A 17,805-nucleotide genomic window follows, 5' to 3' on the forward strand; every position below is an offset into this window, starting at 1 on the left:
GGAAATTGCGAGACTGAGAATCTGCCTGTCAGCTGCTGATGAGGTAGATAAAACAAGAGGAGACCCGACTGAATATGGAAAAAACTTAGAGGGAGATTCAAGCAATCCCTCCGTTTTTTATTTTAATTTCATCCATCGTATTGAATTGGAATTGCTTTCATTCCCCCAAGCTGACGATAATTGCAGAGATTTTTCTCATGCCAAATGAAGAAGACGGGCTTATAATATAGTAGCTCGGTTTGGACTTCTTCTTCTCACCTGATTTGTGATTCATCACTCTTTGCATACATCCGCATCGTCCCTCCACTACGGTTTAACCTGTCTTCCCAAACTGTGAGCCGGTTAGTCACTTGGGCAGTGACTCGGTGGCGTGAGGGTCATTTTTGAACGACGGCTTCCTTTTGGACTGAACTCTCTCACGCTTTTGCGAGGATCTTCAGACTCTCCACACCAGGGAGTTTTTCCCTGTCCAGAAGAAATTTAAATCGGGACAGTGAGCTAGAAAGCCAGGATGCAGGTGTCATTAGTCTGTACGGATCATCGTGGGGGGGTGAGCCGCACCACGGAGGACCGACTTAACCGGCAGAATGCCAACAGCCCCAACACAGGCACCCGCAGCAAGTTCAGAGCCGTTGCAATGGTGGCTCGCAGCCTGGGGCAACTTTCTGTTCAGAGCGTGCCGACCTCCAGCGAGCAAAGTATGAAGACTGGCATGAAGTATAGGTAGGAGTTGTCTGACTTGGGAACTTGTGGCATTAAAATTTGGCCCCACACCTTTGTAGGACATTGAGCATTAAAATTAAGCAAGGCAGATGCTTGTTTGTCCTCATTTGTCCCCTTTCAAATGTACTCATTTCATGTTGATTGCAGTTAACACAGGTTCCTCATTGTAGCAGTTCAGAAAAGAGAAAGCGTTTGATGCTTAAAACTACCTGAATTTGTTTATAGATATATTGTCTAAGTAGATTTTAGAGTTCTGTTTGGTTGTAGCATAAACATGCTCAATAAGCCTATTTTGTTCAGACTTAAAGGGGAACTATTATTTTTGCATATTGTTCCTCTTTGTACAATAATATCTCATTTTTATTGTAATTCACTTACCTTACACTGGGTTTAGATTACTCATTGTTTTTCAGTTGACATTTACTGTAGATGTTTTGAATTTATTACGGTCACGTGACACGTTTTCGTGCATCCCTGATGTGCAAATGAAAACAAGCATTGCATCAAAGATGCTGTGCAGGTGCAACCAGTGCTCGTGTGGACAGTATATATTTGAACCTTCAGTCAATAGTGTTAATATTTACACTTCTTCCATCCAGATGTGACTTTTAAAAGCTTTTGTGTCTTTATTACTGAAGGTCACTGGGCTTGTTTGTGTGCAGGAATCTCAAGGGACACGGACACCAAAGAATGAATTTGTTCCATCAAACCCCATTTCAAGCATTTAAGCAAATGTTTATTACATAAAGGCATTTGGATCAAAATGCAAATAGATTCAATTTGTGCTGCAAAGTGTTCAAATCAGTTCAGCTATTACACATGTACTGAGAATAAGCAAGAGAATGAAAATGAAGCACGATATCTTTACTTTAGCACATTTAAAGCAATGAGGGGTGAGGAATAAGTGCTAAATTAAGCAATACATTCTGATTTGCAGAAAAAAAGTGCAGCATGAACACTTTTCATCAACTCTATTTACCTCTTGTCCTTTTATTTAAAAATAAAAGCGTATTTAATGAGTACTTACCCACCTGAGACTCGACATCTAACTGAAGGCAAAAGAGGTTTCATGTTTTTTTTAGTTAAAAGAACAAAAATAGCTGTCGAAATGAATAATATATTATGTTTTCATCAACTCTCGCCCCAGCGGGCAAATATGATATAATTTATAAAAATATAAACTGATATCGGGCTATTCATCCAGCCTTATTATCAGTAGTGAGATATACTACCCAAGTGTCTTGTCCCTTTACTAAAAACTGTTTCTCTACTTTGAGGGTAAATATCATCATCACTTTGGTTATTTTGACAGGAGTGGCATTAGCTATGATGCACAGAAATTTGTTTCCGCTTTGGTATTAAATCTGCAACAGAAATGTAAGCATGTGAAAGTTAACAAATTAACGCACTGAAGCTATGTTTTTCACTTTAATTATTTTTGGTAAAAGACTGAACTATAGAAGTCACAATGTCATGTTGTGCATTTCTACTATGCCTTGATTTGATTGTTCTGCTGTACTTGAGTTCAGATTGGTGTTTAAAACTGTTTAAATGAAAAGTATGTCTTTTCAAGTGATTCTTAATTTGCAAATCTAAAGATGGACACCTTAAACTGGAGGATGATGTACATTTTGGATTTCACAAAAAAAAAAGGGGGGGGGGGGCTAATCCCGGACGTCTGAAGGCGCATCACAATCCTTTGCATCTGATTTGCTGACGCCAGCCTCTTCATGTAGGCACACTGTCATTATTGAGGCTAATGATATTGAATGAGAAAAAAAATCATTTTCAGCTTTCAGGCCAGCGGCTGTTTGTGTTCTTTGCTCTTGTAGTGTGGCACAAAGTACATAAAGGGTTGCGTGTTTCGTGAACTAGGCTTGTATCTGATGTAAACCGAAGGTAATTCATGCTTTCATGCCATGTGAAGCTCAGGGATTCATGCACTTAGGGCATTACATAGTGTTTGCGGTTTTGTTTTGAAGAGAAGGGACTGAAAGGGGAGGAAGGAAAGAGTGAAAGAAAGGAAGTAATTGCTAAGGTTAATGCTGGTGGAGTCACTATGCCCATGAGGAGGAACAGTGGGCTGGAGTGATCTGTGCTCATGTCACACTGAATCTCTCAAACATGCCTCTTGGACTTGAGGCTTGCAAACCCTTTAAAATGGCCGTCCATTTCCCTTTTTACCCTTGAGCATTCTTTTTGTGCCTCTGCTAAAGAGAGTGAGGGGAATTTTTCCATTTTGACAGCTGAAGAGGTTAGTGGTTTTGTAACTGCCCCAAATGAATACGGTTAAAGCTGCCTTATCCATCAAGCAAAACTTTCCCAGATTATCCGCGCTGCAGAACAGCCGTGTGAAATTCAGATCCCCATCATTTGCATGCAGTTTTTCTCTGTACCCTTGAATGGCAGCCTTGAGTGGAGACTCTCTGCATCTATAAGAGAAGATACAGGCTGTGTTGGGATCGAAGGTCTGCTCATGCCGTGGAGGGATTGCGGCAGCTTTATCGGGTTGCTTGTCGCCCTATAATGAGACTCTGCGTCTGACTGATATGACTGGTTAAAATCATCAGGCTTTTCTGCGAGCCCACACCTCTTCCAGGGAATGATTAAATGCCTTCAGTAAGAACTGAATTAATGATGCACACGAAATGGCTTGTGATTATGTAAAGTAGTCTTTTCCAGGGACTGGAATAATGTCTGAGAGATTGGGAGAGCGGTGCAGGTGAGGCAGCAGTCCCCCGGTGTTCAGTTGAGTATTAGCTCTTCGACGGGCACAACCCTGCTGATCGCAAGAGTTTTATTTGCTACGGTTTAGCAAATCTGCAAAGTACTGCTGACGAAGATGAGCATCACATTTCAGCTGGACAGCAGAAAAAAAAGACATTTTTGTGCTTTGCACAGACAAAACTGTAAGGATTCAGCTGTGGTTAACAGTTACGCTGTTTAACATTTGTGAAGCAAAAGTATGTATCTTCAGTTCGGATCACATCTGCGACAAAACACTTCTGCAGTGCTGCTCCCATTTTACTGTAGAGGCCGTGTAATCAGGGCTGACTCGTGGCCTCCCACGTCATAGATCTACGAGTAACTCGCCCGAGTGTTCTTATCTCCGGAACGCCACTTTTGTGTGGAAAGTTGACATTGAATCACAGTCACAGCTGATCTCCACCTGTAGTGTTGTGTAAGCTAATGGCTTTTAAATCACACCATTGTGTTGTCTTGTATAATAAACGACAAAAAAAGCACAAATTTCAGTCAGAAATGTGAAGCCAGTTACCACATTTGCAAATGAAGCTTTTAAACATTTCATGACTAGTTTGCACGATACAGCCTTAATGTCATCTCCATAATGGAAGTGTTGAGAGAAAAATGGTGAAACTTTGCTTTCTTTTCTTTTTTTTTCCTCATTGCTAAGACAAATGCAAGACCATTCATGGCTATGGCTCGAGTGACAAAAACAGTGGGTGTCATGAGTGTGGGTGCATGCTGGGATGTTTTTTGCATTCTGAGGGCTCTCGTCACCAGGGAGCCAGCTTTCAACTGCCTGCACTCTCCCTTGAAATATGAATAATAAAGAGTGCGGTAGTTAAACAGAATGCGCATACTTTTACTCACACACAAGTAAATAGTAGGACTCAGTCACAGCACAGACTCCAGGCCGCTGCTGCCACTTAGGTACCATCTTTCATACACAGCCAAACATTTGCCAACTGTATGACGTGGGCATGTTGGGAGACGCTGCCAAACAGTGGAGTGGTTAAATTTATCGGTTTAGGCTTGTGTTGCACTGAATACAGCAAGGTTTTGTCAGTGTTGGCGCTGGAGCAGGGGTTTTGGGGGGAATATTGTTGCCTGTCTGTCTACATGTGAGAGATGCTCTTGTGTTATGTTGAAGGAGTAAAAGAAGACAGCTGTTCTTTTTGCGCTTCACTGATAAAGTTTAATTAAAGCCTGCGTGTGTGTGTGTTTCTTTTCTCCCTGCATGATATTTCAATACATTTTCTACAAATGGATTAGATTTATTAATTTTTGTTGCACTCTCCCAGGAAGAGCAGAGTTCTTGTTTGACTCAAAAGCTTCACTATAGTCAGATTAATCGTCCTCATATCATAACATGTGCAGGGAGTTTGCTTGAGGTTTTCCATCCGCAGATGCAGATTTAGTGCAAAATCTATTGCATGCTGATTGTGCATAATCTCATCAAAATGTTATAGAAAGCTGAGAGACTTAACTGTTATTATGCTAAAACTGAGATGTGTTTTAGATGTTTTAGATGAATGAACACTGAATCACCAGATTTGTTTCACTGCGTAATTTGTATCTAGTATAAGTTTCTGCATGAGAGACTTTGCACTGCATGTTATGTAATGTGTAAGGCAGTGATTGAAGGGCACAAATTGAAGTGAGGCTGTGCAGTAACAGGAGGCCAGAGCGTCAGCATACACGGCATCCTGCTTAGTCATGTGTATTATGAGTATTTAACCTCAACATTTTTTTAATTAGGCAGATGGCACCAGCTTGCTCAGAAGTGATGCAGCGTTGGTACTTTAATCAGCAGGATGTTTAATGGGCTGCTTACTTCAGCTTCTTTGATGGACAAACTTCTTAAAAACCAGTTTGTGATTAGGGCTGGATTCAATTTTATTACTGATTACTAGGCAATTGTTTTTTCATTTGATTGTTTGGTCTATAGAATACCAGGAAATCATGAAGGAAAAACAACAACCAGTGGAACATTTGATTCACTACAGTAAATAATTGTTGCAGATCTTTTTCACATAAGTTCAGTGCAATATAGGAAATGTGTTGGATTTTTACAGTAGTAGCCTGCTTTTTTATTTTTATTCAATACATTTACTGTAAATTACAGACAAGTTGATTTTTGTAGTCATAACAACTAAAGTGTGACATCACGGGGCAACGTCACATAACAAAATGACGGTTTATATTTCAAGTTCGAGTTTAAGAAGTTTATTTCCTTTCCAAAAGGAAGGTCTTAGTTAGGAACACAAACAACCTTCAGGTAATCTATGGAATATTAAAAGATCAAAATGTGCAAATAAGCACCGATAAGCAGTGGTGGACAGTAACGGAGTAAATTTACTTGAGTACTGTACTTAAGTACATATCCAGAGGATTTGTACTTTACTTGAGTATTAGATTTCTTTGGTACTTATTACTCTTACTTGAATACATTTCCAAGAGAAATATTTTTACTTTTACTCGAGTACATTTCTAGGAAGGCTGAAAAGTACTCGTTACTTTCAGGTCTGCTCTGTTTTCTTCTTCCCTAAAATCCTATTGGATCCTATTGCTGTTTTTGTCAAAGGAGGAGACCTATCACAGTGCACGCTCTCCACTGGGATGTACGTAAAGCGGAAATACGTCAAGCCTCCTCAAAACCATACCGCCAAAGTAGCCTAGTTTGTCGTGAAAGCAGAGATGTAGTTTTTTGTAAACAGTGGTCTTTGAGGGGGATCCAGACTTAGTTGGATGGTGCAGGTTCATTTGGTTTCAGTTCATGATTGTTAATAAACTCTGCATCATCTGCTGTCCTCTTATGATCCCATTCATTTGATTTGTTTTTGGTGTTTCTGCAGGTTTTATATAACATTGTGGTTCTAAAAGCAGCACATCAGTGCAGCTGGTTTCAAAGAGTTAATTCTCAGAAACAATAGTTAAAAGATCCTTAAATTAATTCAGAAAAAATATAGTAATTTACTGATGTGGAAAATAAGAAATTTACTCTTACTCTTGCTTTTACTTAAAGTAAATTTAAAAGCATTTACTTTTGGATACTTAAGTACCTTTAAAAGCAAGTACTTTTCTACTCTTACTCGAGCAATATTTTGACTGAGCTACTTTTACTTGTAACGGAGTAAATTTTGACCAGTAGTATTTGTACTCTTACTCAAGTACTGGGGTCGAGTACTCTGTCCACCTCTGCCGATAAGTATGAGTAGAATTGCTCAGTGCAAAAGTCAGGAGGCTAAACTTGGAGCTTGAAATGCTGTTGCATTCCTGCACGCCGCCATGTTTGATCCGAGCCTGTCAGTCTGTGATGATGTTTTTCCTTCTTCCAGTCCCAGATATGTCATCACCTTTAGTCCCTGTATTATTAACGCAGGGGGCCACTTTTTGTGAAGATCACAAAATAAAGAGTCAGTTTTAATCAGAGGCAGATGAGTTGTTTTTATTAGTTTATTTCACCATTTCAAGGCCTTATTTTAGGTTAGGTTGGCATTTAAATGTGATGGTTGTGCCTTGTTTATTTGTGCTACAGAAGAAGAGCTGGTAGGGCCTGAACACATGAGACGGAAGAGAGAGGTTAAAAGCTCCAAGAGGAGGAGGGTGAACTTTAGCAACTAAAATGACCTCAGCATCTTGCTCTTGGAGAAGCATGTTTACTCAAGAAAAGGCACTCTGGTGAGGGATTTCTTGTCTTGTTTTCTGGCAGTTTTCATCCTGATTAAAAATTTTCACAGCAAACACGAGTTCTGCAAAGGCACAACGTAAGAACAAGAATGTGAACTGTTGTAGCATAACAAGTCACATAATCTGTGAAAGCTTTGGAAAGCCTCCATGAACATCTTATAGTCTGTTTTGGAAAAGTGCAAACAATAACCGCTTTAGGTTTTAGAACACCATGTTTTATGTATCCCAGCTCCTAGTCCACTTTTCACGGGAAAGCTTATCTTCCTCCATTCTCCTTCATTTATAAGCATTTTCCATCCTTTAACCACTCGCCTCCCTCAAGACTTCTCCTTGAGCAAAACATCAGTGGAGGTCCTTTCATTATTGTCGTCAGTCAGACTCTTATAGTAACATCAGGAGACATTTACAGTTCTGTATATGATGTGATCCAAAGTGTCGCTAAGTATGGATCTGATTGTAAACCAGTAAATATTTCACACCCTGATAAAATGAAAAATTGTGCAAAAAGAGCAGTTTGTATGATCGTTTTTCCATTTTAGTGATGTTAACATTTTCAGTGTATAAACTACGAGTGGCCATGATTTAATAGCATGTTGAAATTTGTCGTTAAAAATACAGCCTAGAAACCATCATTTAGAATTGGTAAGTCCCAGCTTGCTCCTCTGCAGCATATAACTAAAATATTTTTCGTCTCTGTGGGCACTGACAGATTTATCCCCCAATAAGTGCCTCTGAAATTGCCCGAGCTAGACGAAAAACAAATTCAGCCTCAGGAAAAACATCTAACTCTGCAATCTGTTAATGCCCAAGTAAGAAAAATGAAATAAAATGAACTGCATTGACGGCCGTCTTGGAGTCTTTTGATGCCAGTGGCTGACTTCTCGCCGTATGAAGCTGTTTCCATCCAGCAAATCAAATCGCTTTTGACATCTTCCCAGGCTGCTGTTTGCATACGGCACTGGAAGCAGAACACGGTGCGTGACATTGTATAATTATGAAAGTTGAAAGCTTCAAAACAATCTAAGCAACAGTCTTAACTTCAGTGAAATATTCAGCCTCCGGACAGCTGAAGTAAACTGCGTGTTGCATTTAGTCCGTAAATCAGGACGATAATAGTGGCTTAATACCCTCTAAAGAGGTTAGTGAGAATTGATCTGAGACTGGAAACGCCGGTAATTGATTTGACTACACTGTTGGGCTCCTTCAGCTAAATGCAGTGTGTGGGGAAAGAAAGAGGATCGGTGACAGTATTTGTGTAAGTTAGGTGAAGCAGTTGGGGTAACTACTTGGCATTTTAACACTTCAAATGGGTTCGTGAAACGTGCTGTAATGCATTATTTAACGTGTTGTAGATAGCTGTGTGGACTCCAGGCTTCATGCAGAGTTAGGATACTGCACTCTTTGTGTAGATTCATACTCAGCACACAGATATGAAGAGGTTTTATAGCTCTTTATACCAAAAAGGGATTTGAATATTTTCAAAAACTTGAAATTATCCCACTTTTTTTTTTTCCCCACATTGCTTGTTAAAATTGTCATATTGATTCACCTCCAATCAAGGCTGACCCGCACAAATCCATCTTGGGCTTCTGTATGAAAAAGAATAGTCTTTAGAGGATACAAAGAATACAAAGGAGCCATCAGCCAGGAATGAATGAATGAAACCCCCAGAGCGGAAAGCTGTAGGACGATCATAACGGCGAGCTCAGAGGGCTCAGCTAAGTGTCAAACCTCTGAGGTAACTGGACAATGAAGCTTAAAGTGATTTTTCCTCATTATCTTCCAGCTGAAGCAAAGACGAGCAAATAATGAAATATTTTTTCCTGAAACTTTGATTCATTCACAGCTCCTTTAATGGCATTTAATCAGACTTTTAATCCCCATCACTGCTCTCTCTCGTTATCTTCATTATCGTCAGGTCACTGTTGACAATACTCTGAGCTCTCTGCTGTCTCCTCATCCTTCCCTGCCTCCAGTTGAAGCAGGTGTTACATAAACCTGAATGCAGGAGGAAACCACATGCAAACGGGGTTCACTATTTGTGTTTTTCTGAAGCCGCAGCCGCGGGTGAAGTTATTAATAGTTATGCTAGGTGGCCATTATCTCACTCCAGCTCCGAGACCTTGTTTCCTCATTCGTCCTCTGCTAACAGTTGACTGTGTGGCCTCTCTCCCACTCAGCCTACGCCAGTTTACAGACGCACGTTTACAATATATTTGATGCTATAGATATTTAGACAGTCCCCTATACAAGCTATGACAGAAGTGAAGTAATTATTGCAATTTTGTTATTGGGATTTTTATAACAGAAAAATTTTAATATATCTTAAAAAGTCAAAAGGTTTTTGAATAAAATGTATATTAGAAAGAAACATTTTTGATGATCTTTTAACAGATTAGTATTAAACCACAGGTGCATAAATTGTAAGTAGAGCTATGTATTATTTATAGAATATTGATAAAAATCAGTATTGCACCTATAGAATCTAAAATCCATGAAAATGAATAATGACCAGACGATGGATTAATAGTTTTTTCAAATAAAGGAAGGCTTTACAGATGAAAGGATCAATGAAATTCTGAGAAATGGCTGTGAAAGACTGAAGGCTCTGTCATGCTCAATACGCAAGGGCAGTCATGACTTTAATGTCGTCACAAAGCGTAAACTGGTAAATGTGAACATTTTAAAGTGTATTATTGTTTGAAATTGTATTGATTGATTGATTTTGAAAAGGTTATTTTCAGGTTAAAGATTGGCCCAAAAGAAGTGCACTTGATTCATTGGCAATTTTTCATTTTAGATAACAGATAGTCACACGCAAACTGCAGCTGGTTCAGTAAAAATACCACTCCATCAGTGTATGTGGGGCTTTTTAATCATGTTGTGGAATCAGTCAGTGCTTTAGTAATCAATAACTTGGAGAATAAAAGTCAGTAATTGACAATTAGAGGTCATAATTTATAATATTCTTCATAACAAAAATTCTATAATGAAAGTCTTTGCCTTTCCTTTTGGCTTTCTGCTGTTAGGGTCAAAGAGCTGCTGTTAAAAGAGCTTCAAGAAAGCTTGTCTGGTGTTCTAAAGACAACAGAACTGACATGTGCTGTAGTCACTTTGTGCACCGTTGAACAGGATCTCCACCGGCTTTGTCCCTGCGGCAGCGGCGGTGTTACTGTCCTGGACTGCATCTGTTTCCTTCATTATTGAGGACAGTGTGACATGGATGACTTTACGGTCAGGGTTCATGTCTGCTGAGGCTCAGCTGGAACCTGACCCGATGGAGGGGTTGTTGCAGCGATGCACAACGCGGTATTCAAGGCCGCTGTGGTTAAATATTGAAGAGAACAATGTGCTGACAAAGGCACGTCCATATAAAGGAACAATAGCATGGGCAGAGATGTGCATTCTGATATCCTCATTTGATATCGTTATTTCTAGGTTTGGAGAAGTGCTTAAATGCTCTACTACTGTATAGTCATGAAAAAGTTAGCACACCTTCTCAGTTAAAAATCGTCTCAGTATCAGGGCTTAAAATTAATAAATACAACATCACACACTCTTTCCACAATGAGATTTTGGTTTTACTTGTTAATTAAATAAATGTAAAAGTGTAATAGGTCATGTGTTGTTGATCTGAAGTGGTATTCCCTTCATTTTAAGGTGGATCATATCATTTTTTTCTAGTATTTAAATCTTTAGAACTGAAAGACGACATATTTTATTTTTCATGTGACAGTTTTCAAGGGTAAAGCGGGCTTTGGCAGGAGATTTCATTTTATTCCAAGCTCTAACATATGCTGATGAAACTCCAGCAACATCCAGGTGTAAACGCTTCTCTCCTTTTTCTTTTTTTTCCACCAATGCTTGCAAACTGAGAGATTAAAATTGGTCCAATATTTAAATCAAATTCTGCTTTGGTACATAGCAGTTCTCTGGAAACACACCCAACACTGTTTGTGACATATCTGAGAGAGCTCCCGCCAAGTAGGATGAAAGAAATTTAGCTTGAACACTGGACAAAGTTAAGTCCGAGTTAAAAGCAAAGCAGCAACATAGACGGTGTTGGCGAGGGATCTGCTTTTAGTTTCAGTGATGTCTGCAGAGCTGCGCAGCAGCACCCTGAGGGACTCTTTCTTCTACTCGTGCAATTAAGAGGCCATTAATCAGCTCTATTGTAACATAATTACAGACCTCGCTGACCAAAAAGGATCTTTTTAATGCAGCTAGTTAAAGAAACAAAGTGATTCCAGTCAACTTGCATAATTACACAAATGTAGAGTGAGACAGGACTGTGTTGTTGTGGTAAATGGTGTACCGGTACTCTGCTTTTGGGTCACATTGTTTAGGTAGTAGCTGTGGCAGCTACCTAAACGTGGCTTCATAACACCCACACTAGCATGTATTACCAAGCACACTCATACAATACACATCGGCATGCTTGCACATGCTTACAGTTACTCCTTTTGTTCGAACCGTTCTATACAGCCAATCTTATAAAAATATATTGGATATCCTCCCACATGCTCACTTTGACTCCTGCACATGTTACATCATCTCTGATGGCACATTTGTTTTCTTTTTAAAGCCAGATTATCTCATGAAGGAGGTTGACCAGGGGTAGCATACTTTATTGTGTCCTTTTTTAGAAGGTTTTTGCAGATGTGATAAGATAGACTTTGAGTCGCTTCTGGCGCAGTTTCAGACAGATTAGTTATTTCAGTGCTTAACAAATCTGCGATGATACTGCATTTTAATAAAAAACCATAGGCGTCTTGGAAATCAGCTAAACGCAAATCAGACGTATCCAAAGATGCCATTGCAAGCCGAAGGGTCGGTCTGGGCTGTGACTGGCTTTAGAAACAAGTTGTTGTGAGTCGTCAGGCTTCCGCATCGCTGCAGGGGATTTTAGTCAGAGGGAGGCAGAGGGATCCCGGTGTGCTGGGAGAAATTTCAGCAGATGTCATGGTGGGCTTGCTTAAGACCCACTTCCTGTCTCTGATTTTCCCTGACATTTAACCGTGCACACATAGACACACACACACACTCATATGCTATGTCTTTTCCTCACCCATCCACTCTACACGTGGCAGTGCTGCAGCAGATGCAAGCGCACTCTAAATCCATACAAAGCAATGGTCTTGGCAGCTTCCATGACTGTAAGCCTCCACTGCAGTTACAAAAAAGAGAAGGTGATGTTACAGCATGCTGATAGGGGTATTTATGTGTTTATTTATTCATTTGTTTGTCTTGGTATTTATCATAAAAAGGCATACAGTGCTTGTATGCTGGTTGCATCTGCACCCTCAGTGCAAAAGAAAAACAACAACAAAACACTTTAACTCACTGTCACATCAGTGCTGCATTCATGTTTCATTCATTTGCTTTTTGACAGAAACCTTGGGAAGTCTGGCCTGCGGGTGTCCTGCCTTGGATTAGGTAAGATCAACCAAGTTTGCTAGACCTGCAAGACTGTATGACAAATTGGTACCCATAACCCTGCTGGCCTTTATTTTGAAGGCAGAGAAGATTTGTTGGAGGGTAAAAAAAAAAAAGGGGTTTCCACTGACTGGTAAAGGTGTAAAACTGATGAATCTGCTTCACATGTGGAGAGCATATGTTATCTCTGTTCACTTGCTTATCTGTGTGCACATATGTATTTGCACATATGTTCTGACCCCTCCTCCCTGCCTCCTCTACAGGGACATGGGTGACATTCGGTGGACAGATCACGGATGAGGTGAGAGCAGATGGAGTCATTTCATCAGTCAAAGCTTAGGAATTGAATCCATCCATGTGATTTGGCATTTCTGAGGTTTGCTGAAAACATGCAGCCAGAGTAAAGCTTATAGCAGACAACCATAGTTCACTTTTTAGTTTTGTGAGGCTAGATAAATATTGTGAAAGTGCCCTGCCTCCTGCACCTCCCCTCCTGTTCCTTACCCCCCGCTCTCTCAACAGATGGCGGAGCAGCTGATGACTCTGGCCTATGAAAATGGCATCAATCTGTTTGACACAGCGGAGGTCTACGCTGCCGGGAAGTGAGTATATCCTGTGCCCCAGCTCACTTATCAGTAATCTTCATTTTCTGCAAGCATCTCAAGAGACTGCCGATAATTGGATATTTCGTCCACACTTCATTGTAAATAAATGTGCTTATTGTGTCAGTTTGAAACGACCAAATAAACAGCCATGAAGTTACAAACTTCCACCCATCCACCCAACCCAACGAGAGTGGGGAAAGTACCTGCGTTTATCTTTCAAAATTAAATCGAAACTTCCAAATGTGGGCTTTGAGATATGAACTCAATGTCTCCTTAGTCAGTGGCGTGCCGTGTCAGTAGCGCTTACGATCAAATCAACCATAACTTATGTTGCGGCTTAATGTAAGCTATTTTAGAAGCACTTTACTCATCTTCAATTAGTCCATCCAGTTTGAAGTCGAAGTGCTGGAAATTTAGAAGAAAAGTTGGAGAAATTTAAGAGAAGTTGAAAGTGCTGAGAAGAGATTCAGTACAGAAATTAAAATGGGTCTGGCTTAAGTGTCCGCTGAAAGGTCAGACTCAGTGATGAAGTCAGAGATTCAGGAAATCAAATCTACAGATATATTAAGCAAATATAAATGTTATACTTCAGTCATATTTTCCATATTAATAATTCTTTTTTTTCTAACTATTGATTTGACTCTTAGTAATTTCCTTTCAGTAAAACCTCGTAGAAGAATGAACTACACCCAACAGGAGAAATGGCTTCACTTCACTGCAGCTCTTAAAACATAACATCATCTCTCTTCTACACAGACCTGAAATTAGATCAAATTAAATTTATGGTTTTAGTTTACATAACAGCCACTTGTGATATTTTACCACCGTTTCTGTGCTGTTTTGCCCTGCATCTGGATGATAGGTTGGTTTAAATTCCATCATGTATTAATCTGGCTTCGTAGTAATTTAGATGCTTTGAAATAATCTGAGGGATTATCCTTTGCAAACAGTGTCTCGGATGAATTACTGCAAGTCCTATTTTTAATCTTTCCAAGGAAATTCTTTGACGTTATGTTTTGCAAGATGAATCAAAGTGCTTCAGAACAAAACAAAGAGAAAATAACAAGTAGGTCCCAGCGGTTGTCCTCGTTTTCATCTGTGGTGGTAAATAAAGTATGTGAACCCCTTGGAATTAACAGTTTGATCTTCAAAATCACACTAATTGAGATGCGCAGTGTGCTAAAGATGATAACACACAATGATAGTTTCTCTCATCTTTATTGAATACACCCATTAAACATTTACTGTGCAGGAGGAAATAGTAAGTGAACCCATGGAGTTGACAGCTGGTCGAACCTCCTCCGGCTGCAGTAACTTCAAGCAAATACTTTCTGTATCTCTGGATCTGCTTTTTTGACCACTCACTCCTCTGATGTGTGTGATGAGAACAGTGTCTCCCCTCCATCTCTACGAGGTTAAGCTCTGGGCTCCGGACCACTCCCAAAGACAGGTTTTCTTTTTCTAAAGCTTCTGTCAGTGTAGATGTCTGGGGTCGTTGTTCTTCTGCATCACCCCCACCTTCTGCTAAGCCTCAGATGGCCGACAGCTACTCAGGCCTTATCCTGTTGGATATCAAGGAAAACTTGGGAATTCAGTTCTCCTTAAATGATAAGTGGTTCAATTCTTGATTCAGCAAAGCGAGTCCAAATCATGATTCTCAATCCACCATACTTTTACAATTAAGATGAAGTTTTGATGTTGATGCCGAAGATAATGCTGGGTATTTTATTTTCCTAAATTGAAGGTGTAGAGCAATGCTTTTGTTTTGTTTTCTACTTGTTGACACCCTGGGTCATGACTTGTCCTAAGTAGACCCATGAACGGAGATGATTGTCAGTTCCAGTGATGTCTTCACGCCCATAGCTGTAAGTCGTGGGTTCTTCTTTACCTCATAAAGGATTTAATGTTTTTCCTTTGGAACCAACTTCTTCCCCTTACTGGACTGATGGGTCTTTGAGATTACACTGTATCCATTTCCAGGCTAATGCAGATCAACTATTCTTACTGAAGTCTTCAGAGACCTCCTGGCGAGGAGTGGTTCACATTCCCTCCAAGCTGGTTTCCATTAATTGGACAACAGTTGTGCAAACTACTGGCTCCCACTGGCTTTTGTTAAAGTTTTAAATTACTTCAATTAAATCAATTACTTTACTTCCAGTACTGGGAATGCTTAATATGTGTTTTTGATTGAAAACACAAGAAATTATATTTGCTTGCACGTTGTCCTCTGAATCAGTGTTTTTATCTATTATTGTGACTCAGATGAGGATCAGATCACATTTTATGTGAGAACTAATGCAAAAAAACAATTATTTCCAAGAGGTTCACATATTTTTTTTTTCCTCAGTAATACTTTTGCAGCTGCTGTCTGATCATCCATGCATATGTTTACTGTTCTTGTAGGGTTTTTTACGCTGTGGCCAGTAAAATAAGCACAGCGCTGACCTAGCATTGACATGGGAATAAAAGCATCCAGGTCTTTCATCAACGTGTGTCTATAAGACAGGCGGCAGTTTAACGGAGAGACCAGATATGCCCTGCCTGTGTTTGGGCGACAGCATGTCACACGGCTCTGCATGTGTTGAACAGGTGTTAATCCTGACAGCTTCCACCGCAGAGCAACACCAAGGAGCTTATATTGCACACGTACGCAGGAGATTAATAAATCACAGTTTGAGTATGAGAACGGAAAAAGAAAAAACTTTGATGCCTTTTAATACTTTAATCAGTCAAAGGATGTGTTGAAGTGTCAGACGCTGTGTAGTCAACTGCTGTAATGTTGATTCTATGTTTCTATAAAATAACCACAAAGCCTTCAACGCACAAGAATATTTCACTATTGATTGTCATGCTTAAATAGTGTATCCCCACAATTGCACAGACCACCTTTATATTGCTCAGAAATATAAATAAATATGTTCAAATAAAGCCCTTCTAATCCCATGTCCTGTAGCAGCTGTTATCAGCAAAAGCATATGGTGTCAGAGCATTTGAACATATTCAAGAAATTGGCATGACAGTTTCATTCTAAGGTTTTTGTTGTTTTGTTATTTTTCTCGGTTTTATACATTTTGCTCTAAATGTATAATAAAATGCTTGACATGATGTGAAACCAATGACAAACCTGCAGCATAATTACTAAGAAATCTCAAAGTAATACAGTCTTATTAATGCGTGAATAATGTACCACTATATCTCGGCTTCTGCCGCAAGTCATAGCATGAACTCTGCAGCATAAAGACCTAATTAACAGGTGGAGGAAGAAAAGGCAGCCTGCTCACGGCAACCTGGACTTGGTGTTTGGGAACTCAAATAACTCAACATTCAGAAGGGCAACATTCAAGCCCTGTGTGGGTGTTTTTCGGGAGATGCACATACAGCGATACTAGGAGTGCATAAACATGTATGTTATTGTTCTCAAGGGAGAACTTCAGTGCTTGTTGTTTAAAAAAACCACAAACAAACATGTGAGTCCAGCTGCAGGATTTGTCCGGCAACCACTGTGCTCCTGCTGCTCTTATTTTGATTAGTAGAGCCTACCAGGGAAAAACACAGTAGTTTGGAGGTTTAAATATTACACTGAATTTATATAAGTAACAAACAAGGGTTATTATATAAGTGCAGCCCAGAGAAAGAAATAAGGAGCTGTCAGTTTATAACATAGTCCATTTGAGTGTGTGTGTGTGTGTGTGTGTGTGTGTGTGTGTGTGTGTGTGTGTGTGTGTGTGTGTGTGTGTGTGTGTGTGTGTGTGTGTGTGTGTGTGTGTGTGTGTGTGTGTGTGTGTGTGTGTGTGTGTGTATATATATATATATATATATATATATATATATATATATATATATATATATATATATATATATATATATATATATATATACATACATACACACTGTGCTATATACATACTGTATATTGATATTCAAGTATCTATAAAATGTTGGTACTAACACATAAGTTTGATCAACTTTTTCACCCTATCTTTCAACAAGTCTGCAGGCAAGTCTTTCCAGTCGGTGATATTTTTTTACAAGGCTGTAGAAATTGACCGCAGATGTTGCACAAACTACCGTAGATAGACGCAAAAGGTGGATAGATCATGGCCTCTGCCTCTAACCTGCCTATTCTGTCATAAACATATAAGTACCAACCTGCTTCTGTGGGGGAAAAAGGCATGAACTCTCCTCCCTTTGGGTTGACAGTAGTTTGCATGACATCAGTAGTTGATGTGTAAAGACACGTTGCAAGATGTCAAGAAATGTACTTTAGTATTATAGATTACTGCCACAATACATTTTTGAAAAATATCAGAATTTTCACGTCATCCACACGTCAGTCATGAGGCAGTTCCATCTGGTGTTAATGATGTCTGTTTAAATATGCCTCTTGTGTTTTTCGTTTTGCTGATTCATAAGTATTATTGTTTTTGTGGCTGAAGGCTGTTCTTCTGATGCCAAGTGCAAATTTAAAATGCTTGAACAGTATCAAGAAGTTGCTAGGTGATTGATAAGAATCTATTCATGTAAAGGTTTATAGTACCACGCAAGCTCTTACTGTTTGTAACAAATGAAAACAAAACTGCTTACTTGTTGTTGTCTTTTATTATTA

At 39.5% G+C, this 17,805-nt stretch overlaps 1 protein-coding gene across 6 annotated transcripts in view; it reads left to right on the forward strand.

The window, feature by feature from the left end:
* Positions 1-17,805, forward strand: part of kcnab2a (potassium voltage-gated channel subfamily A regulatory beta subunit 2a) — a 103,463-nt gene that overhangs the window by 74,461 nt on the left and 11,197 nt on the right. For 5 of the 6 annotated variants that reach the window (XM_061727388.1, XM_061727387.1, XM_061727389.1 and 2 more), the window contains 3 exons: positions 12,551-12,594; positions 12,858-12,895; positions 13,117-13,196. In XM_061727388.1, coding sequence (XP_061583372.1) covers positions 12,551-12,594; positions 12,858-12,895; positions 13,117-13,196 — 162 coding nt within the window. Of the gene's footprint in view, positions 1-488; positions 724-12,550; positions 12,595-12,857; positions 12,896-13,116; positions 13,197-17,805 lie in introns of those variants that run through there. The other variant, XM_061727386.1, reaches the window with a different exon arrangement.

Source organism: Cololabis saira, chromosome 8 (assembly GCF_033807715.1).
Source record: "Cololabis saira isolate AMF1-May2022 chromosome 8, fColSai1.1, whole genome shotgun sequence".
NCBI lineage: Eukaryota > Metazoa > Chordata > Actinopteri > Beloniformes > Belonidae > Cololabis > Cololabis saira.